The sequence below is a fragment of the Dreissena polymorpha genome, chromosome 3 (assembly GCF_020536995.1).
Source record: "Dreissena polymorpha isolate Duluth1 chromosome 3, UMN_Dpol_1.0, whole genome shotgun sequence".
NCBI classification, from domain to species: Eukaryota; Metazoa; Mollusca; class Bivalvia; order Myida; family Dreissenidae; genus Dreissena; species Dreissena polymorpha.
In genome coordinates this window covers 141,057,513-141,080,246 of record NC_068357.1, presented here as the reverse complement: position 1 = coordinate 141,080,246, position 22,734 = coordinate 141,057,513, and the positions used below count along the sequence as shown (strand labels likewise).

The 22,734-nt window shown below is 35.1% G+C and overlaps 2 protein-coding genes across 2 annotated transcripts in view; both read left to right on the top strand.

Annotated features, from left to right (window-relative positions):
* Positions 1-11,761, top strand: part of LOC127871696 (U3 small nucleolar RNA-associated protein 25 homolog) — a 44,319-nt gene extending 32,558 nt beyond the window's left edge. Inside the window, exons 10-21 of the mRNA XM_052414825.1 lie at positions 41-126; positions 433-498; positions 881-995; positions 2,731-2,821; positions 4,729-4,885; positions 5,483-5,579; positions 6,225-6,393; positions 7,080-7,156; positions 9,055-9,126; positions 9,869-9,993; positions 10,552-10,650; positions 11,438-11,761. Coding sequence (XP_052270785.1) covers positions 41-126; positions 433-498; positions 881-995; positions 2,731-2,821; positions 4,729-4,885; positions 5,483-5,579; positions 6,225-6,393; positions 7,080-7,156; positions 9,055-9,126; positions 9,869-9,993; positions 10,552-10,650; positions 11,438-11,684 — 1,401 coding nt within the window. The 3' untranslated portion in view covers positions 11,685-11,761. The remainder of the gene's footprint in view (positions 1-40; positions 127-432; positions 499-880; positions 996-2,730; positions 2,822-4,728; positions 4,886-5,482; positions 5,580-6,224; positions 6,394-7,079; positions 7,157-9,054; positions 9,127-9,868; positions 9,994-10,551; positions 10,651-11,437) is intronic.
* A 3,045-nt stretch (positions 11,762-14,806) lies between these two features.
* The window catches only part of LOC127871699 (protein phosphatase 1 regulatory subunit 36-like), a 129,811-nt gene continuing 121,883 nt past the window's right edge, over positions 14,807-22,734 (top strand). The window contains exons 1-6 of the mRNA XM_052414830.1: positions 14,807-15,001; positions 18,889-18,965; positions 19,172-19,240; positions 19,694-19,818; positions 20,537-20,606; positions 21,223-21,324. Coding sequence (XP_052270790.1) covers positions 14,987-15,001; positions 18,889-18,965; positions 19,172-19,240; positions 19,694-19,818; positions 20,537-20,606; positions 21,223-21,324 — 458 coding nt within the window. The 5' untranslated portion in view covers positions 14,807-14,986. The remainder of the gene's footprint in view (positions 15,002-18,888; positions 18,966-19,171; positions 19,241-19,693; positions 19,819-20,536; positions 20,607-21,222; positions 21,325-22,734) is intronic.

The following is a 22,734-nucleotide window of genomic DNA, read 5'->3' as shown; positions in this document are numbered from 1 at the left end:
GCTTGATGTTCTTGAGTATATTGTATGGTATTGTTTGTAGGATGTCTTCTACAGTGAGAGGGACAAAGACAAAGGGGAGCAACTGCGACTGGCTTATTGCCTTCATGCTCTCAACCATGTGCTCAAGTAGGTCAATAGACTTATTCTAGAAATTGCTTGATCACATACCATGTCAGCTAGAATTGTCTGATTTAAACTGCTTTCTGATGGTAAAAATGGGCTGAATTGTTTGTATGGATTAGAATCTTTTCTCCAAAATTGTTGAAGACTTGAATACAATTGTTAGACATGTGGCTTGGAACACGCATACCCATGTATGTTTATTTATATACTATTGTGGCTCATCTGCACTTGAATATCTAGATGTTTTGTTTATGGTGTTTAAATGGCCTCATAGGCATTGTGATATTTCTTCAACTTTCCCAATTCCAGAACAAGGAAGCAGGTGGTGGCCCACAACACAAAGATCAAACAAAAAGGACACCAGGATGTTGATGAGTAAGATTGTTCCACGTCTATAGTGCCATGTGTTTACATGTTTATAGTTCTCAAAGAATTTAACTGTGTCAGGTTTATCTGTTGATCTAGGCAATATGAAATGACAAGCGCTGTTTTCATTGGTTATAAAATGCCTGTTTTCTAAAAAGAACTCAACAGTTATCGCATTAAAAATTTAATAGTTCTTACAGGCCATATCTCACAATAATATTACAATAATGACATTGCAAAGTTTCTATGTATACATTTGATCAATTGGCTCTTGACTTAAAAGAACCTCTCTTTAGCACAAGATTCATCCTTCTTTTGTCATCAATCAGTTTATATCATTGCACACAATGCCCTAGTCATTCTTCTATTGACCTTCAAGGTTACATTGCAGTGATTTCAGAGACCAAGGACTGACCAGACCAAAGGTGCTTATGATTGTGCCTTTCCGTGATTCGGCGAAGAAAATTGTAGATATTCTCATCGAGCTTCTCAATCCGACCGATCAAGTAAGACAGTAGTTCATATTTCATAAACAATTAATATCTTATCCATTTTGAAAACTCTAGAGTTGTTATAAATAAAACACTTAGGATCAATAATGCATACTCTTTTTTTTCTAATGGAAGGATAAGGAGCCTATTTTTCATTGGTGGCATTTTTTTGTACTCAGGCACATTTTATTGTTCCCTACCGGTGAAACCGGAGGGGACTTATGGTTTGCACTCCGTCTGTCTGTCAGTCTGTCTGTCAGTCAGTCAGTCCGTCACACTTTTCTGGATCCTGTGATAAGTTCTTCATATTTTTTCATGAAACTTGAAATATGGATAGATGGCTTTATGGAGATTATGCATGTCATTTCATTTTGTTCCTACGTCAAAAATTCTGGTTGCTATGGCAACAAATGCATATTTAAAAATTTTTTTTTTAATGACAATGGTAGAGTTTCATGGGTAGGGGACCATATTGCTTTGCAATCTCTTGTTTTTGCAAATATCTCAAGTTATTAAAATTCATTTGCAAATTTTTTTAGTGCATATAAGACAGTTTTTCCTTCTGTTTGTGTCGATATCTCAAGGTATAAAAGAATAAATCATTGAATATGACTGAAATTGGTGACAAATTTCATGCTACGTGAAGCATAACCCTATAAATGAATGCAGTACACATAGATTTTTTTAACATGAACACATGCTTTTTAAATAAAGTAATTCTGATGTATTTCACATTGCCATAAGCAGCTTAAATATTGGTCTTTTATGCCCTAGTTGAAATTCTAAAGAAAAATTGTTTGAAAAAGTTATTCGAAAAAAAGCACCGCTTACTGGTTCCCACAAAGTCACATGATCCTTCACCCTGATTACTCCTTCCAATGACACTTGAGCCTTTCTCTGGGGAACCAGGGCTAATGCTTGTGTGTAAAGTGTAATCCCAGGTTAGCCTCAGGGCTTAATGCTTGTGTGTAAAGTGTAATCCCAGGTTAGCCTCAGGGCTTTTGTGTGTAAAGTGTAATCCCAGGTTAGCCTCAGGACTTAATGCTTGTGTGTAAAGTGTAATCCCAGGTTAGCCTCAGGGCTTAATGCTTGTGTGTAAAGTGTAATCCCAGGTTAGCCTCAGGGCTTAATGCTTGTGTGTCAAGTGTAATCCCAGGTTAGCCTCAGGGCTTAATGCTTGTGTGTCAAGTGTAATCCCAGGTTAGCCTCAGGGCTTAATGCTTGTGTGTAAAGTGTAATCCCAGGTTAGCCTCAGGGCTTTATGCTTGTGTGTAAAATGTTATCCCAGGTTAGCCTCAGGGCTTAATGCTTGTGTGTAAAGTGTAATCCCAGGTTAGCCTCAGGGCTTAATGCTTGTGTGTAAAGTGTAATCCGAGGTTAGCCTCAGGGCTTAATGCTTGTGTGTAAAGTGTTATCCCAGGTTAGCCTGTTCTGTTGGCTTAGAGGCTCATCAAGGTCTTCACTTTTCGCTTTAATTTAAATATTTGTTAAAAGAAGGTCTCTTTTAAAAGAAAATCTAGTCTAGGCAGAAAGTATTGTCTCCGCAAAGCCTGTGCCGCTATTCTGTGACAATACTTAATGTAAAGGCCGGTTTTGGTTGAGCACAACTCTGTTATAATTATGCTATGATGGCATTGTATTTACATCTCAGCAGTTCCACCATCAAACCCACCATCAAACCCACCAGTTTTACAGATAAACTGAGCCTTCTTGAATGTTTGGTTTAATATGTGTCAAACATTGTTTGCAGACAATGCAGAGTTTTGTTTCCAACAAGAAGAGGTTTTACCAGGAGTACACATTGCCTGAGGAGGATGAGCCAAAGAAAGGATATAAGCCTGGTTAGCTCCATATCATATTAGCCTTGTTCTTGGAAAGCTTAATGCATATGCATAAAGTTTGGTTTCATAATAGCCTGTAAAGTCTGCACAGGGAAACACTTTCCGCTTTTATGGAATTTTTGTGTTTAACCGAAGTTTCTTCTTAACAAATCCAGTCTAGGCAGAAAGTTTTGACCCTGATTAGCCTGTGCGGACTGCACAGGCTTATCTGCTTCAACACTTTAAGCTCATACATTGAGCTCAGTTTTACCAGATCAAGGCTCAAATTAAAGAAGTCTTTTCAAAATGTTCACCATTGGTTAAATGTATTGTTATTTAAGAAATAGAAAACCTCACCGAGGGCCCTATGGCAGAATAGTGACATTCTACCATTGGGCCTGAAGTGAGCTTTTCTATTTCTTATATAATACCGAACATTTTTGTGCAGATAAATGTCAATAGAAATAAAAATTAATAACACTAGATAAATTCCATAAATATTTATCAGTTACTATTAAGTGCGCGAGTTGTCTACCTGCAAAAGTTGGACACGGAAAAATTCACTTCTTTATACAAAATTCATTTTTATTGTAAAGCATTTTACATATTAAGATACATCTTATATAAAGGTAACTGCTTATATCACAGAAAGCATGTTGCAAAACATTGATCCCAAATATGGCATTTATTTTTTTGTAATTTTTAAGATGATATTACTAATAAAAAACACACACTCATGACCTGCCAAACGAATCGTTACAATTAAGAATATGCACAGCATTATTGTTGTGCGCGAGTTGTCTCCCTGCAAAAATAGGACTCGGAAAAATTTGCTTCTTTAAACAAAATTCATTTTTTTATTGTAAAGAATTTCACATATTGAGATACATTTTATATAGAAATATCTGCTTTTATTACAGACAACATGTTTCTAAACATTGATCATAAATATAGCATTTAATTTTTGTATTTTTCAAGATGTGATTAATAATACAAGACACACGCTTGTGACCTGCCAAACGAATTGTGTGTTTACCCTAACTATATAAAGCAGAAATCTCTTCGTTGTAAAACTTGCACAAATGTTACAAATAAACATTCTAGCGGTCACTATTACATGGGCGCACCTCTTTACAGATTCAAAATAACATGAAGTTTATATATGCAAAGAAGAAACAAATTTATGTGAGGTATAATATTAAAGTTTGGAGACTTGCTTATACTATGATTTCTAAATTCCACAGAAGAAGTTCTTTATTTGCGCTGAATTGTGACAGTGATAAATTCACAATAGATTATCAAATATGTGCTCGTTTGAAAATTAACCAAGGTGTTGATTAACTATTGGTATTGATTTAACCACTGATCCCTTTGCCTCACAAGTTGCCTTCTAGATTTTATTTCATTTTAAACCTCTTTCCCTCAACTGTAGTTCTGCTCTATAATATTATTCCTAAATATCCCAATTCACATAGTTCAAGAAGTCTTCTCTTTACATAAAGCCTCTCATTGAAACTCCTTCAATGCTGTCTTATCATAATTTAAATACTCTCTAAATTTAAAAACTTAAATAAATAATTTCCTCTAAACTGATGTGTTCTTAATATTTGAAATGATGTACATTGTCATATATTATACATGTATATGATTATTTATGCATGTTCTCTCCTTACTTTGTCTAAACTTTGATTGATATTTTGTCACGTACCAAATGATTTCCTTCTTCTTCTACGTGTAGGGGTCCTTTTGATTCTGTGTGACGGTACAAGAAGTACGTTCCCTGGGTAGAACCAGTACTTGGGTGTCTGGTGGAGATCAGTTGGTGGCAAACTTGTGACCTCTCAGTTGCTAGGCAGACACCATATCCACTACACCAGATTGAATACTGTATCCTATTACAACAATTATTTCTGTACTTTGGCTTTCAGAGGACTTTGAGGCAACCTTCGAAGGCAACATTGATGACCATTTCCGTATAGGGCTTGGAGTAGCCAAGAAGACTTTGAAACTCTACACCCAGTTCTACATGTCAGATATCATCCTGGCGTCACCGCTTGGGTTGCGCAGGCTGATTGGAGCAGAAGGGTAATACCATCTTCTAAATGCATCATACGCATGCAGAATGTATTTGTATCAATAATTTATAAGTACTACTCCTGTACTGTAGTAAAAAACCGATTCTATATCTACTAAGCAAGTCCTAAGTCATCACATACTAGATAACACTTATGTATCAAAAATAATAAACCGGACTGGATACACACTTTGTGACATGTATGCACCTGTACTCATAAACAAGACTGGATACACACTTTGTGACATGTATGCACCTGTACTCATAAACCTGACTGGATACACACTTTGTGACATGTATGCACCTGTAATCATAAACAACACTTAATTGCTAACTTTTGTGTATACCAGTTATTATAAACCAGACTGGGTTGCTATTCTGCTGATGCTATGTTATTGTTGCTATATTACGCCTGATGTGTTATGGTTGCTATGTTGTGGTTCCAATGTTACGACTGCTATGTAATGGTTGCTAGGTTGTGGTAAATAAGTTTTGACTGATATTGTATGGTTTCTTTGTTATGGTTTCTATGTTGTTCTTCCAATACAATGGTTTCTATGGTACAGTTGCTATGATATGGTAGCTATGGTTTGGTTGCTATGTTACAGGGAGAAGGAACGTGACTATGACTTCCTCAGTTCCATAGAGATGCTCATCATTGATCAGGCAGATGTGCTCATGATGCAGAACTGGGACCATGTGTTGGTACGAGGCTTTCATAATTATTTGAGCCTTGTTCTGAGAGAATTGGGCAAAATGCATGTGCGTAAAGTGTCGTCCCAGATTAGCCTGTGCAGTCAGCACAGGCTAATCAGGGACGACACTTTCCGCTTGAATGGTATTTTTCGTTTAAAGGAAGTCCCTTTTTACCGAAAATCTAGTTTAAGCGGAAGTGTCGTCTCTGATTAGCCTGTGCGGACTGCACAGGCTAAACTGGGATGACACTTTACGCACATGCAATAAGCCCAGTTTTATCAGAACGCGGCTCATTAGTATAACATGTTTTTACTTTTATTAAGTCTCGGTCAGACATAAATACATGTATAGACCAAAAGCAGGACTGGCGTACATATTAACAAAATATGTTGATGGTCATTCACTTCACCATTACCTGTCAAGTTTAACAATGATTTACATGACATTATAGAGCCTCTGCTTCTGCCTAAACTGGAATATCAATAAGAAAAGACTATCTTTTAATAAAAAATACTATAGAAGAAGACAGTGTTGTTCCTGATTAGTGTGTGTCGACTGCACAGGCAAATCTGGAATGACACTAAATGCACATGCATTCTGCCCTAATTTGCCATAGCGCTGCTAACTATTATTACAATCACCCTTCCCTTGCAGCACATCATGCGACATCTTCACCTTCAGCCCCAGGAATCTCACGGGGTTGACTTCTCTCGGGTTCGTATGTGGACGCTCAACGGCTGGTCCAAGTTCTACCGTCAGACGCTACTATTCAGTGCTGTCTCTGTCCCGGAAATGTCTGCCCTCTTCAACAAACACTGTCACAGTATCCTTATAGAAACAATATGATATCACATTATGTCTTTAAACTACAATAAATCTTAAGTCATTATATCGGGTATCATTTATAAGACTTAATGAAGCTGGAATATTTGTAGTAGGTGCAACTTTTAATACTTATTGATTGAAGCCCCCCCCCAGTATTTGTTAGGAAAAAAAAAAAAATTCTAACAAACATTATAAATGCAGATTTCACTTGTAACAGCCATAATTGTGTATTAAGTACACATTAAGTTTGAAACCCTTGCTTTGTGAAAAATGTAGGAAAGCTGTTTCTAAGTGAAATAAGATAGTTCGGTGTGTTCCTTGTCTTTATTGAGGTCTAAATTTCTTTCGCAAGTCTATGTTGTAATTTTCAAATGCCTATCAGTTTATAACACTCACAACTACAAAAGTATGGAAGGTTCTGGAAGAGAGATAGTATTGTGAAATCAATTTATTTGTATGTCAATAATTTTATGGGTTTTATGCTCAACAATGAAATCAAAATGCTCAACAAGCATTTACATTAAAAGTAGTAAAACATATTTTATAAACAATCTACGAATTTTAAATCCAACCCCATACGCCCCATTTTACTAATCCATTTCTTGTCAATGAAATCAAATGAATCCAGATTACATGCATTAGTAAAGAACCCAGGAGCATAGTTTACCTTGACCTGACTGCCAGACTATGCAGGGAAGTACCAGTTTCTGAGGAAACCGTCCACAGGAACCATATGTCAGATAGCTGCCCAGCTGCCACAGGTATATGATAGAATCTGCAAGAGTTGTTATGAGAAACCGAACTAACTCTGAATGGGAATATCTCTGAATGTAAATGACCCTGAATGATTTTGTTGTAATTGTTGACAAAATAAGACAGGTGGCTGAATGGAAGCAAGTTATTTAATTTATAATGCCATATAAATGAAGGTAGTAAAATGTTATCAGATTTGAATGTTATTTTATTAGCAAGGTTGTTTTCGGAGAAAACCCGAGCTATTGTCCGCCTTGATATTTGGCATGCATGTGTATCTCATGGAGCTGCATATTTTGAGTGGTAAAATTTCAAGGTGAACATCATCCTTCAAGGTCTAGGGTCGAAAAAACAAAGTCAAGGGAAGTAATAAGCTTTAAATGGACATTGTTATCTGACCTGCCCACGTATATAATTTTGTTAAATAAATCAAAGCGACGCAGTAGGTGGCATTGTGTTTCTGACAAACACATTGTGGTAAAAGGTCAAGGTCATCCTTTACGGTCTTTGGTAAAAAATACAGATTTAAGGGAAGTAATAAGCTTTAAAAAGGGAGAAAACTATTCAATATTGAACATAGCCACTTTATATATTTGGTATGCATGTATATCTCATGGAGCTGCACATTTTGAGTGGTGAATCTACAGTCATGGTAGTGGCTTTTAATTATTTGCTACTAAAAATAGAGATTTGTTACAGACAATTATTTTCAAGGGAAGTAATTTATATAATTATAAATATCATATATTTCCTTACCAAGAATTGAAGTTCTTTTCACAGTAACTGTACAGATTTATTCTTTTTATTATTTATAACCCAAATGATTGATTTGTCTAAGTTTTTTTTAATGATATAGTTATAATTTCTTTGATGTTCATTACATACCTGTGGACTTATGTCCATAGATACATGATCAACTCTGGCTATGATCTCTTTTAAACCACAGGCCTTGTTTGTCAGTGATGTCTGACATGGTCATAATTGACTGGGAGACCCTCCCCCCCCCCCCCCCCCCCCCCCCCCCCACCTCCCCCCGTTGGATTGGACAAAATTCAAGGGAAGTAATAACCCTTAAAGGGAGATGATTTCTATACCTGCCAAATGATAAATAGAAATTTATTTCAATGCGGCGCAGGAGGGGGCATTGTGTTTCTGACAAACACATCTCTTGTTGGGTCACTAGGTCAAAGATCAAGGTCACTGTGACCTCTACAAAAAAACAAAAAAAAATTCTGACAAGCTTTTGCAGCCGAGCGTGGCACCTATTATGCGGTGCTCTTGTAAAAATGTACTCTTACAAAATGTAATTTGAAATCTTAAATGGTTGAAATGTGTAACTTGAACACGTATGCTTTTTAATTATTTTTTTTTAAAGATCTTAGGACTACATTCAAATTATAACAGAATTTTGTTTTCAAAACTACTGCAATTAAAAGCCCATTAACACTTAAAATCAAGGAATATTTCATAAAATATTTCGAAAATTTAAGTTAACACATACGATTTCCCGCGACGATATTCGAATATTTTTCAATGAGTGCGAGTTTGGCTTCAGGCAGCACATGAGAACTACGTTGTGCTTCCGATGCTTCCCAAAGCCAATCTCGCCTTTGTTCGTAAATTTTCAGATATGGTCGCGGGAAATTCACATGGAATATATTGCGACACCTTTTTGCATCCCGTTAAATCTATGTTACCATATCACATCTAGCGTTGAAATTTTGGCTATTGCTATAAGGAACACTGATTTTTTATGAGTTAGCTTATTTTTATGAAATATTTTACGAAATATTCGTTGATTTTGAGTATTTATGTGGCTTTAAGTATCATGAATGTAAATTACTTAGCATTAATGTTTATGAAAATAAAATTAGGATGCAAGTATATGTGTCCTTTTTGCTTCCAGGTTTTTCATAGGATAGAAAGTTCATCCTATACCAATCTTCCTGATGATAGATTTGAATTCTTCATCAAAAAGGTATTAACTTTTACTTAAAATGACTTAAAATGACTGCAATGAATAGAAAGTTTTTTTTCTAGGGGTCTAGGTTTAAATGTCAATCACATGTGTGGTCCACTTATTCAACCAAAAAATAGACAATTATATTTCTTAACAATAATAAAGTTCAAACAGCTACACATTATGATTCAAGCTATAAAGGAAGGTACTCAGAGAAAAACGAATTGAATATAAGGTGATGCACTGGGATATAATACTAACCACAAATGAAAACATTTGGAAATTGTTCTAACATGATGTAATGACTGAATAGATATTTATACTTGATTAATGAAACAAGCATTGAACACAAAAACCTATAATTCCAGTGTTATAATCAATGGCATAAACCTGTGAACACCATATATAAATTTTTCCTAGCACTTTGTGCTGACGCGCATAAATATTCAAGACGTCTAAGCTGTACATGATGTATTATTAAGTTTGCGGCATTGTGAATAAGGGCCATCTGGCGCATGCGATAAATTACGAGTCTTTTTCAGCAGCTGTTAAGTAGCTTTACAACGTCGTAACGTAATGAACTAAAATGGATTCTGTTGATATTGTTGTTTAAACGTTTACTGTTTTTGTCAACGTTTTTGAGCAAAACACCAAACGTGACCGTTTAAACGTGATACCCTTACATATCTATACATAACAATTCATGTCATGCACACTCATGAGTATATCTCAGTCATGTGTATGGTGTGTATCCTCACAGGTGTTTCCCCAGCACTCCAAGGCAGGCATTCAGCAGACACTTATCTTCATTCCCTCGTACTTTGACTTTGTGCGGCTCCGTAACTACTTCAAAAGGGAGGGAATCAATGTGCTACAGGTCAGCGAGTAAGTATGTCTCTTTCTTAGCTGTGGTTTATCATAGATCTTAAAACAAATTTAAATTATGAAGTCTCCTTAGATGAAGCACAGCTGAATGATTGAAATACAACTACTTAAATTAACTGTAAATTGCATATGGACTTACATATGTTGCACATTTCTTTATTATACAATGACATTTATTCATGCAGAGATATATATGTTGATTATACTGTACTTATTGATCAATAAAAAGTACTTACAAGTAATTCAACTTTTAGTGTGTTAATATTTTATTTTAACTTGAGAAATATTTAAGCTTGAAGAGTGTATATGAGCAATGGTTTGCTGTAAATCAGGCTTTCTTAATTTAAATAACACCAAACTATTAACAGTGTATGTTGCTTTTCACATTGATACACAACAGATTTGGTAACTAAGAAGGCAACCAGTTTCACTTGTTTGAATACAGTGTTTTTTTCTCTTTCACATATGATTTGACCACTTAGGAGGCAAGTGATTTCACTTGTTACTATAGTTGAATGTTTGTACACTGATTCATGTGTCTGGTGTGGATTCTTCCAGGTACACGGAGGACAAAGCAGTGAACACGGCCAGGAATCTGTTCTTTCACCACAAAGTGCCCTATATGCTGTACACTGAGCGATTTCACTTCTACAAAAGGTACGCCCACATAGTAATATAGTTTGTTGTTATGCTTTAATGTAAATTATAAAAAGCGATAAATAATAATCACTTTAAACACAGAGCTTACTTTTGCATTTTCCTAATGAGCAAATGACTACACATAAGTAAGTTTGGAATAAGAAATGAAAATTTGTCTAGAACTTTTACTTATCAAAACATATAAAGTAATAAGCAGATTTAAATATTAGACTTTCCAACCACTAAATAGATTGTTGTTGTTTAGTCTGTAATGCTCAAGTTTCTGTTTGCACAAAACAAGTTCATGTTTCTTTATCTACGAGCGACAATCACTTTCCATATGTGTTCAGGTCTGTATTTAAGGTTACTTGCTAAGCTCATAACTCTGGTATGCACTCAGGGAAATTATGCCCCCGTATTTTATTCCATGTTTTAGGTACATTCATATTTTAGGTAAAAGTCTGTTTGCAGTATGTTCTTGCTGTGTACACAACCTTTCAGATTTTCAGATGATTAGGTCAAGGCCATATGGATGGGGGGGGGGGTGAATTGTTTTGTCACAAGCACATATTGTTTAAGATTCTCACAAATGTCAGAGTAGTTTCAATGATTGCATGGTTTAAGTGAAAAATAATATATATTGTCTGAAAGATATTAATAACTTTGATGTGATAATGGTAATCATTATTTGTATGTCATTCCTACATTTGAGGGAAAGGCCGGAAATGATTCTTTAAATCTAAAAAATGAACTCAAAGTCAAACACCCAAACAAAAACAATGCTCTGATTGTTGTGCATTTCCAGGGTACGGGTGCGCGGTATCCGTCACCTGATATTCTACAGCCTGCCCCAGTACCCCCACTTGTACAGCGAGGTGTGCAACATGATGCAGGACAGCAAGGTGAAGGCAGGGGCAGACTACTCCTGTACAGTCCTCTACAGCAAGTTTGATGCCCAGAGACTGGCCGAGATAGTCGGGACAGAGCGGGCGGGGGTCATGTTGACCTCGCAGAAATCTGTGCATATGTTTGTGTCTGGGGAGAATGGTTAATAAGTGTCATATGAAAGCATGTGTCATTTCTGTTCATTTGTCATTTTGTTTTGTTTAATAAAATATTTGTTAATTGATATTTGTGGTTGTATTTACTGCAGATGATGTCATTTTATCCATCATGTTACTTCTATATTTAAACATTCTGCAACATTTGAATTTATCAAAGCTCAAATGATAACTTTAATGTTTGTTGTAAGCATGGGTGTAGAAATCCATTCGCCCCCTCGCCTTGGTGAGTCAGCATTGCTATCTGGCCTGCTTCATTCATCAGACTGGGCGAGTGCATTGTCTATTTATTGAAAATGAAAATTTGAAAATGCTGTAAAAAGGATCAAAAAGTCAACCTGAAATTTCCTTGTCTTCATTCTTAAATAGACACATTGGGAAACGAGAAATTTTACATGGAAAATGCCAAAACAGAAAGGTACTTTTTACTAATCGACACATAAGTGCCTATTTAATACTATCAAGACATAACCAATTGCAGCTTGTTCTTTCATAACTCGTATTCTGGAGATGCAAAAGGACACAACTGCTTAAGAATGATTGTTGACAGTACCATTAATGCAAAATTCACCTGTCCATCGTTGAGTTAAAAGTAAATCAAATGGTTATGTGTAAGGTATTTTTTATCTTGTACTAACGATATTAATGAAAATGTAAAGATAATAGTAATTTTTTATTAATATTGTATGTATTTTTTTCTTGTATAATTACTGTACAAAATGCAAAATACCAAACATGAAAGTGCACACAATGCTTTTGAAAAATAACAAATTTGCATTATTCTTTTAGTCTTAAGCAAATGATGAAACATCAAATCTGATTTCCTTACCATAGAATATTTTGTAAGGGCAATTACATATTTTCTTTGAGCGAGTTTGGATTTGCAATCACTAGTTCTACTTGGCAAGTACCATATTTGAGTATTTAGCAGACACTGATGTAAGTGAACAGGGACATGTTAATGAAAATAGTGGTTTTAGTCTAAACACTTGGAAGTCAGAATTTTCTTATATCAAAAATTATATAACAAACATCCATTCAAGGAAGCTGTACAATAAGACTTATAGTTGGCCTATAATTGATTTATAGAAACATTGAAATGTGCATTTATTATGGTGGCTGTTTAGCAGAGCCTGTTCGTATTTAGTAGCTTCACACAATGAAACGTATACGGCAAGTATTATCTAAACTGAGATTTTTTTGGTACTAATCCTTACAAAGATCTAGCTAATGGTCAGGTATGATTACTGTGCTGAAACTTATACGGATATAAGTCCTAGTTGTTAACAATTCTGATACATTAAAATCCTTCTTCATGGGACATACTTTTTTGTTGATTTTGGAGGTTGACCGATCCACGAATTTAACACAAACACATTCGAAAATGACTGATGCAATTCCTTTTTTTTTCTTTCAAAATTAGAAATCCACAAATTTATTTGTCCATGAAAAAATATTTTTTTAAATACGAAATTCCATGCTGACAAATGTACTAGTAAATGCTTTTACAGTATGAAATGTTTTACTTCCACTTGAGGTTTCTGTGTAAATGCATTGCTGGTGAACTTCAAAATAATGAACCACATCAAAACGTATTCGCATCTTTTCAAGATGGTAATTTGTATGCTTTAATGGAAACATCACAACAATTAAGAGATTAAAATTGATTTTAAGTCCTTCAAGAAAGGTATGAAGTGGTGCATGTGTGTTTTGATGGTTGAGTCAGTGGGTGTATTGGGCCGTATGTCCATATTAAATTCCCACTCTGTAAAATTGTTATGCCTGGGAAGATTTTTAGATTTTACTATGACTATTTACCTGTAATTTGTCATGTACAATACCGTCTGTCATCAATGAATATTTTATTGTTAGTTAATAGTTAAAACCTATTTATTTTAGCTCAAATTGTGTTTTCTATTATACTGTACAAGATCCCTCTCTGGCGAATCGTCTGAAAGAAACTATGTACAAAAACTTACATCCTTTAGGAACTGCCATCTATTGTCAGCTATCATCTGTTAGCTGCTGCTTGTGGTTCTATAGTTGCCTTTTACATAGCGAGCAGCACGTCTCTGAAAGGCTTCAATTTGGTCAATGCACGTCTGTGTGTGAGGATCCCATGCAGTTGCACTGTTTTTCAACTAAGACCTGTTGGCTTTGTCCAGTTAGGAAGCTCTCAATCCAGTTTAAGACTGGCCCTCTAATTCTGTAGTGTCTCAGTTAATGCGGGACAACATAAAATGCTTTAGAAAAGTCTATTAGAATTGCATCAATCTGTTCGCCAGCATCATTGGATACAACAAGGTCCTGTAGTGTGACAATAAGTTGCGACTCACAGCTGCGTCTTCGCCGTAAGCCATGTTTTTGGTTGGCCAAGATGTTGTGTTTGTCTAGGTGAGACATTGCCTGGCTGTGAATAACGTGTTCCATGAGTTTGCAGCATGTGTGTGTCAGAGAGATCAGGTGATAGTTAGCCAGATTGCTTCTGACCGCTATCTTCAATACTGGTCTCACATGCACCAACTTCCAATCAGCTGGTATGAGTCCTTGCTGTAGGGATGCAGCAAACGCCAGTGAAAGCGTCTGTACTTATTCTGTTGCTGTTTCCTTAAGGAATCACGTTAGGATTGCGTCAGGTCCTGTGGCCTTGTTAGGGTCAAGTGTTTCTAGAGCATCCTAACTCCCTCAATTCCAACATATTTGACAAATTGGCTTATTGAAAATATCTAGAGTCCATTACCAAGGTTTAGAACCAGTACTTAGTGTCTATGGGGGAGATTTGAAGATCGCATCCACAATGGGGATAATACCCATGACCTTCCAATTGCTAGGCAGACACCATATCCATTATGCCACTTGTTAGGTTTTAAGTATTGCAATGATGAAAATCATGTGCACAGGGAATATTCACATCCTGTGACAAGCCATGTTTAATTATTATTATTATCATGGGACAGTTTGGTATTTTAACAAATCTATATTGCTGAAATTGTTTCTTATTGATGTAATTTATTAAATCTTGTCAATTAAATGGCAAACAACATTTTTAGTAAACTGGTTTTAACCTACTTCGATACGGTGGACTGTAACCATTAAACACTCTAGGGCTTAATATTAAAGGAAGCTAGTTGTCTTCTCTTTTGTATAAACGTTACTAAGGATTTTCGTCCTTTTTTCGTTAACAAAGTTTAAATGAATGCTGTCTTATGAAATAATATTCTTTACATCCAAAGAAGTAAAATCATAGTTTGGAGTTTGAGCAAAAGTGAGACTGCTGTGGTCTTTATATCGAAATGGAAGTCGGAGAAGTATGTATGACGATGTGTAGCTAAATTCGGATTAGCAAAATACCCGAATCGTTAGTATGCACATTACTCATAAAGCATAAAGAATTTTTGACAACTGATTGTTCTGCGAGGTTTTCATATTTTATAAAAAACAAACAAACATAATATAAGCAGTATATTCGTTCTTAGTCCACATGGAAGTTTTCATTGACTTTGTTAAAATTCTGTTATTTATGTTGGACAAACCAGTTATCAAACACCTAAGAAATTACATTAAATTACGTTAAAATTGAAACACTTAAATAACAAAAACATTTTGTTTTAACAAATGACTAACAGTTCAATTATTTAATAAGGTATCTGTAAAGTTTTCCAGCAAATATCCTTCAAGAATTCATAACAATTATTAGCTGGTTATTGTCACCTCTAGTAGACAAAACAAAATTGCGGCTAATGTAAACATGACCTATATTGGACAGTTCATAAATACTACTCCAGTATATACAAAGTAACATGACGTGACCCGGACTCAGCGAAAGAATCTGCGTCTGCTGCATCAAAATTGCAAACGGAAAAATGCTTTTTGGTGTGTAAATGCACGTTTTGATTAATGCATTCAAAAAGTAATTGCAAAAAACACATAAAACCGTGTAAATAACAATAAATGCATTCCTTTGATCTGTTTTCGGCGCATTTGTTTCAAGCTAAGTAGGCAAGTAGATCATGGACTTCATATACGACCGTTTGTTTATCGAAGTGACGTCATGCCTACTTTTGCGAATATGCATACAGAACCAAAACAAAACGTCAGATAATAGGTGCTGTTCGATAACAGGTACTTCAACGATAGGTCAAGAAAGTCAGTAAACAATGAAATGTCCCATATGCGATGTTTAATATTATTAATATCACTTTTATACGTAATAACATGTGGGTTTTCAGTACATGTTCGGGTTCAGAAAGCATGTAAAACTTATGTAAGCGCGCAAGCATTTGAGAGCGTATTCAATGTACAGGAATACCCGTTATAGATAGCTAATGTTCTTTAAAAAATAATATTATTTGCATGATATATAAATGACACAAAACCCTTTTACCAGTGTTATAGGCGGTGAAAAAGTCCATAAAAATTGTCCGGAATATCATGTTATCTATAGGCAATCGTTAAGCAAAGAAGCACTTTGGTGTTAGCTTGTCTTGGTTTTCTAACCGCTTATGTCAGCTGATTAATTGAGCGGAGCGATCATCATCCAGGCAAGATGTCAGTGATTTAAATTCCTGTAAAATCCATGTCATGTTTGCTAATTTGCAGCATGACTTACCACTCAAAGCCAATAGTTCCATACACACTGCAATTGCATTCACTACCTGAACGGCTAACCCAATTCCGGTGACGTCATACCAAAGGGAGGGTACTCCATTGCATATTGGAAATACATGTATTGTGTGAACACTAGTGGGGTTGTCAGCTTTAATTTGCAATTAATGTGGATATTTCTTTAAGGTGATCAATAGAATGTTAAATGTATGGCCTAGGGCTGTAACGATACATTCGAATTCGAATACGGCTTTGGATGAATCGTATTCGTTATTCGCCACCTCCCGAACCAAATATTTGACGAATTCAAACAACGTGGTTTCGAGTTTAAAAGTTATATCCAGGGCTAGAATTTAACTTTTTTGTCTACTTGCAAAAATTGCGAGCAGCTTTAATACCAACTCGCAAAATCAAAAACATTCTCGCAAATTTTGATGGAAACATAAAAGACCTTAGACATTACTTTAGTACTATTTGAACAAAATAAAAGTACTAAACATGTATACACATTTTATTTCTGCAACCATACAAAGATATCAGTTCCTTGGACCATACAGCCCACATCAGGTTGATTGACCATCTTCATCTACAACAAGTTTTAGTCTTATTTTAAGTTATTTTTCCCACTAATTCACTGTTTTCGTAGAAGGATTTAAAATCCGTTTTTTCTAACTAAAACGGTTAACTTTGCTTTATCTTTTGTATTATGTATATTTTGTGTTATTTCTTTTCAATATTTATTTACTCGCAAAAAAATACTAGTGGCTTAAAACTTAACTCGCAATAGGTATTTTTTACGCGCATTTTGCGAGTGTGCGAGTGTTAATTTCGAGCCCTGATATCATCTTATCTTACTTTACAAATGAAGTTTTTTTACCATGTTTACCCCACCCACTATGTTACACAGTGAGATTATCAACAAAAATTGCCGGCACCGGTTGAATATTTACGACATTGAATTGAAAAATCTTTCGATGGTTGTTTAATGTTTGTTTAGGTAAATATGAGTGATTTGATGCTCAAACATGCACACAAAGGATTAGCAGATGGAATTTCTTTTTATGCCCCCGGTAGGGTGGCATATAGCAGTTGAACTGTCTGTCAGTATGTCAGTCTGTCCGTCTGTCCGAAAAAAAAACTTAAACGTTGGCCATAACTTTTGCAATATTGAAGATAGCAACTTGATATTTGGCATGCATGTGTATCTCGTGAAGCTGCACATTTTGAGTGGTGGAAGTTCAAGGTCAAGGTCATCCTTAAAGGTCTAAGGTAAAAAAAAATAATTAAAAATCAAAGCTGCGTTCTCATGAAGCTGCACATTTTGAGTGGTGGAAGTTTAAGTTCAAGGTCATCCTTCAAGGTCAAAGGTCAAACAAAACAAAAAAATATTTTTTATTTCAAAGCGGCGCAATAGGGGGCATTGTGTTTCTGACGAACACATCTCTTGTTTGTTTATCTTTACGACAATGATTGTGCAACTTATCAACAAACATGGGGCCTAGCAAAGAGAATGCTATTGATATCGTTGACCGGCCTGCCAAATACACGTCATTTGTCTGGCACTACTTTGGTTTCCTTAATTGTTCTACTCAAGGATTTTTATATTGGTACTAGTCATGTTTTCAAAACTGTGTTCAAAGTTTAAGCAGTTCTAGTCAGTGTTTTGTTATTTCAAAGTGTTATATTTCATATTTTTAGTATGCAACGTTACTCAATTAATCAAATTGACAAATACTCATAGTTTCATACTATATAATGTCAAGTCAAGTTGTCAGTATTACTTTTGTTCATTGAAATTCATCTTCGCTAATAAATATTCATATTCGCCACCCTTTATTTGTGATAGGTATCGTATTCGTCACATACTGTTTTCGTTACAGCCTTAGTATGGACCTTAGATAAATTTGAATTATTTAAGATGAAGTAAGATATTATAGAAAGCATGTTGGTTTTTCCTCATTTTTGTTGATTTTGTATTAATTTTCAATGGTAATAATCATAGTGAATCAAAATACACCGACCTCATGCATGTGACGTCATCACAAGATTCTTGTTCATACTGTCAACAAGTATCACTGGAATTAGGTCTCCACCTGAATAAGGGTACTGTACAATACACATTTACAGTACTGCAGACTATTCATCTGGGCTCGACTATAACTTTTGAATCTACTTGTCCTGTGGAACTATTGCCATGAAATTTATCTTGTTCGGACTGTAAAGTAACTTATTTTGACCTTAAAATATAGCTAAATATACCATGTAACTTTCTAGAAATATATTTTTTTTCATATATTAATCAACAAAACTGTCCCAGATGATCAGACTATTGCTAATGTCAAGCTCTGTTAATACAGGTGTTTGTCAAACATTGTTTTGGAAAAAAGTGAGTGTAGGTTAACTATGCTCAGTCATTTTCAACACTGTATACAAGTATTACGTGGACATTTTATCTGAATGGTTTATCTATACAGACATATTACACCTATTCAGGGGATATACTATGTTTAGATTCCAACAAGTTCAAAGAAAAGAATTTTATGACCAGCATATAATGGCAAATGTAGTGTTTTTGTGCTTTTCGCTTCAGCCCATGATTCCTACAACTGGAAAGTTTGTTTGGAAGGAAGACCCGAATAACAAACTTGGAGCTCTTGAATTCATTTCGTAAGTATGGAATTTACACATGATGATTGAGCTGTTTCCTAATAAGAATGTTATCAATGTCTTATTTAAAAGAACAATAATTTTACATTTTGTTTGTAATGAGTTCAGAGTCGGATCAAAATATGAATTGAGTAAATCTGTAAGTTGATGAATGCTTTTAAGAAAAAATCTTATATCTCATGTTTTGTTATGCTTTTTTATTCTAGAAATAATCCAAATGCAGACAGAGATCGCAGAAGAAGGAAAACAAACGATGCAAACAAGAGGAATGACAGGTAGCCTCATTTGCATCTACACAATATTTTCTCTGATAAATTTGTTAGTTGTGATACATAAAGGACCGTTTGCTATAATAGGATAATAAGAAAAAATTGGAAGTTTGACTTTGCTTATAATGGCTTCAGCTATTTCTTGCATTACTCTAGTGACACTGCAATGCTCCTCAGCAACTGATATTACGGATTGAAAATGATGTACCATGCTTTATGAAAGTGTTCTTGGTGATTCATTGAGCGCTTTATCTGCAGTTTCTCACATCGGATCATAATACAAAGTTTTTATAAACATATTTTTATATTTACTGGCTTGAACTTTTCACCAGACTCAACTGTCTTGTTTGGCCTACGCTTAAAGATTCTAACTGTTCAGGGACAGACTTCTTGCTTATGCAATTATTGCCAGGTATTTCAGATGTATTTTTGTACACTGTTATGTTGTACATTTAATAGAGGAGGCTCCAGCGTTGCCCGTAACAACGCGAAGGGCAGAGGTCGCCTCAACCAGCCAAAGTCTGCCCAGGCTGGCATCAAGCCCTCTGAAAGTCATACATACGTGACACTGGATGATGTCAAAAGTACGTTGTCTTCATTTTTTGTGGTTTACAAATGTAAAAACAGAAAAACTCCATGGTATAAGAGAATAAGAACATTCATGTTTGGTATTAATAGGCTCTTATCATGACTATAAACAGTTATACTTAATTTGCATATTTTCAGCTCAAGAAAATATTTATTGCCATGCTTTCCTTTTATGATTTGAAACATCATCACATATTTAATAAATAAATATCCTCTGTTTATATAGACTTATAAAAAAAAAAATACAGCATGTCAATGTAGTCACTAAATTCTTAAGCCAGACATTGAATCATCACTTTTATAATTGATCCAAGGTCTTGGAAAACTGGGATATATGCATGTTTGTTAACCCTTTCAGTGCGGGAACCGAATTTTGAAGGCCTTTGCAAACAGTTTGGATCCAGATGAGACGCCACACACAAAACGTGGCGTCTCATCAGGATCCAAACTGTTTGCTATTCTGATAATATTCTTTGAAAAAAAATCGAAGAAAATACTAATTTAAAAAAATTCAGCAGACAACATTTTAGCAGACGACAAATTTCCCACCATGCAAAGGGTTAAGCATCATCCCAGATTAGCTTGTGGGGACTGCCGAGGCTAATCTTGGAAACATACTTTAAGCACACGCATTGAGCCCAGTTTTCACAGAGTGCCACTCAAAACCTTATCACAAATGATAAATGTTATGAATATTGTACATGTTTATTTCAGAAATCGCACTGGGCAAACTGATGGATGAGAAGTTGTATGAAGACATTGATCAGTTTGATGGCTTGTATAGGTATCAGTCTTTGCAGACATTTATTATATGAAACACTTTCTTGGAAAATAGGGTTTAATGCATGTGTGTCATGTTTTGTCCAAGGTTAGCCTGTGCAGTGTGCCTAACCCAAGCAGGGACGACACTGTCATTTTTAATGGAATTTTTCTTTGAAAGGATGTCTATTTTAAACCAAAATCCAGTGAAGGCAGAAAGTAATTAGTATCGTCCTTGATTAGCTTGTGTGGACTGCACAGGCTAATCTGGGATGACACTTTGCGTACATGTATTTATCCCATTTTCATACATTCCATATTTTAGCTCAAAGCCCAACCATGTGGTAACAAGAGTGTATGTATATTACGTCTTTACTTTAATGTCCTGCAACCAAAGTCATGTTAGAAATATTTTTTTAGAATCTAAATTGTGTGGCAGTCTCTAGTATACTACTAACAGTTACCTATACTTTTTATCAGTTGATGATATCAGCATGCTCAATAACAGCTTTTCCCCATATTTGAAATTTTAGGGTAATTATGCCTGACTAGGTTAAAGAATGTCTAATATCATGATAGACATAGATCAATAAGTATTTTTGATAGTTTTTCTACATAACCAGTAATTTTTTGTGTTAAAGGAATAAAGAGTTTGACAATTTCCTGAGATTTCTGCTCACCTACTTTGACTGCTTCTTTGAAAAGTTGCAACAGGAGCAAAAGCAGAAGACCTCCACCTATATGTAAGTTGTTATTGTTGTTGTATTCAAGTCCCCATATGTGTCTGTACTCTCAAAGGTTTCTCTTTATGATCCAGCTTGGTCTAAGATGGGCTTAAACAACAATTTGAATCATGACATGGTTTTATTCTTATTGTCCTGATAAAACTTTGTGAAAAAATTAATATAAAAGAAAACGAATTCCTATCTATCATGTGTTGAATAGTTAACCACGAAGCGAAGCCATTTTAAAATTAACAATAATAAAACGAGGTTGACCCACCCTTAAGTCAGATGTCAATTTTTCCAAGTTTGGCGTTTTCTTAGTTCAAGGCAGTTGTCTGAGGATTAGGGGTTAATAATAAAGTGAATTAAAAATTCTGCCAGACACCCCATAGAATATGGCAGAGTTTATTGATATGCTTGTGTTGGGTTTGTCAGTAAACTGATATTGTTACTGTTTTTTCAACAGTTTACTGCAGAAATCTACCAAATTGTTTAGCTTTCTTAGTTGGCATAATAAATTATAATTTATTTTTACTGTTTTAAATGGATGTTGGGATAGGTATATCTTTTATAACTTTAATGCATAGACGTTGAGGAAGTAACAACAAGCTTTCTCGGCTGTCTTTCAAACATGTATTAAGTTTTTATTGTATTTACCAGTGCTTACAAGGAAATGCAAGAAGTTTATGCTGTGTTTTTGCTTAGATTTTTCTCAGACCAATTGAAATATTCAAGTATTCTCGGCAACAATATAACATGCACCGAGTAATCTCATTCCCTGTCGCAATCCTCACCCTCCACAATGAAAATCGGACGGTTCCATAGCTTGCAAACTGGTTAAAACCAGATTTGACAATATTTTTCACTATATGTTTCGTTTCATTCGTGATTTGCTTCATATCCTCCATATATGGAATGGCATGGGATGTTTTGAATAAAATAACACCAATTAACTCTTTCAGTGCTGGAACCAATTTTTAAAGGCCTTTGCAAACAGTTTGGATCCAGATGAGACACCACAGAACGTGGTGTCTCATCAGGATCCAAACTGTTTGCTATTCTGATATTATTCTTTGAAAAAAATCGAAGAAAATGCTAATTTTAGAAATTCAGCTGACAACATTTTAGCAGGCGACAAATTTCCAAGCATGCAAAGGGTTAAGCGTGACTCAGGAGCTGCATGATGTCAATGGCCGTTACAATTGTGTAGCTTAGTCAAGGTGCCTGTACCATGTGACTTTCGGCTATGTGTGGGACAATCGGATGTCAACAATCCATTGCTTCAGGTACGTTTCTGATAATTTCTTCATTAATTCAAAACCATTTTTAAAAAAAAAACATAAGACGAGAGCCCGGTCATTGTCAAAATACACAACTGTGTTAAGTTTGCGCAAAATTAAATAAGTATTTTTTCCAAAAAGTGCAACC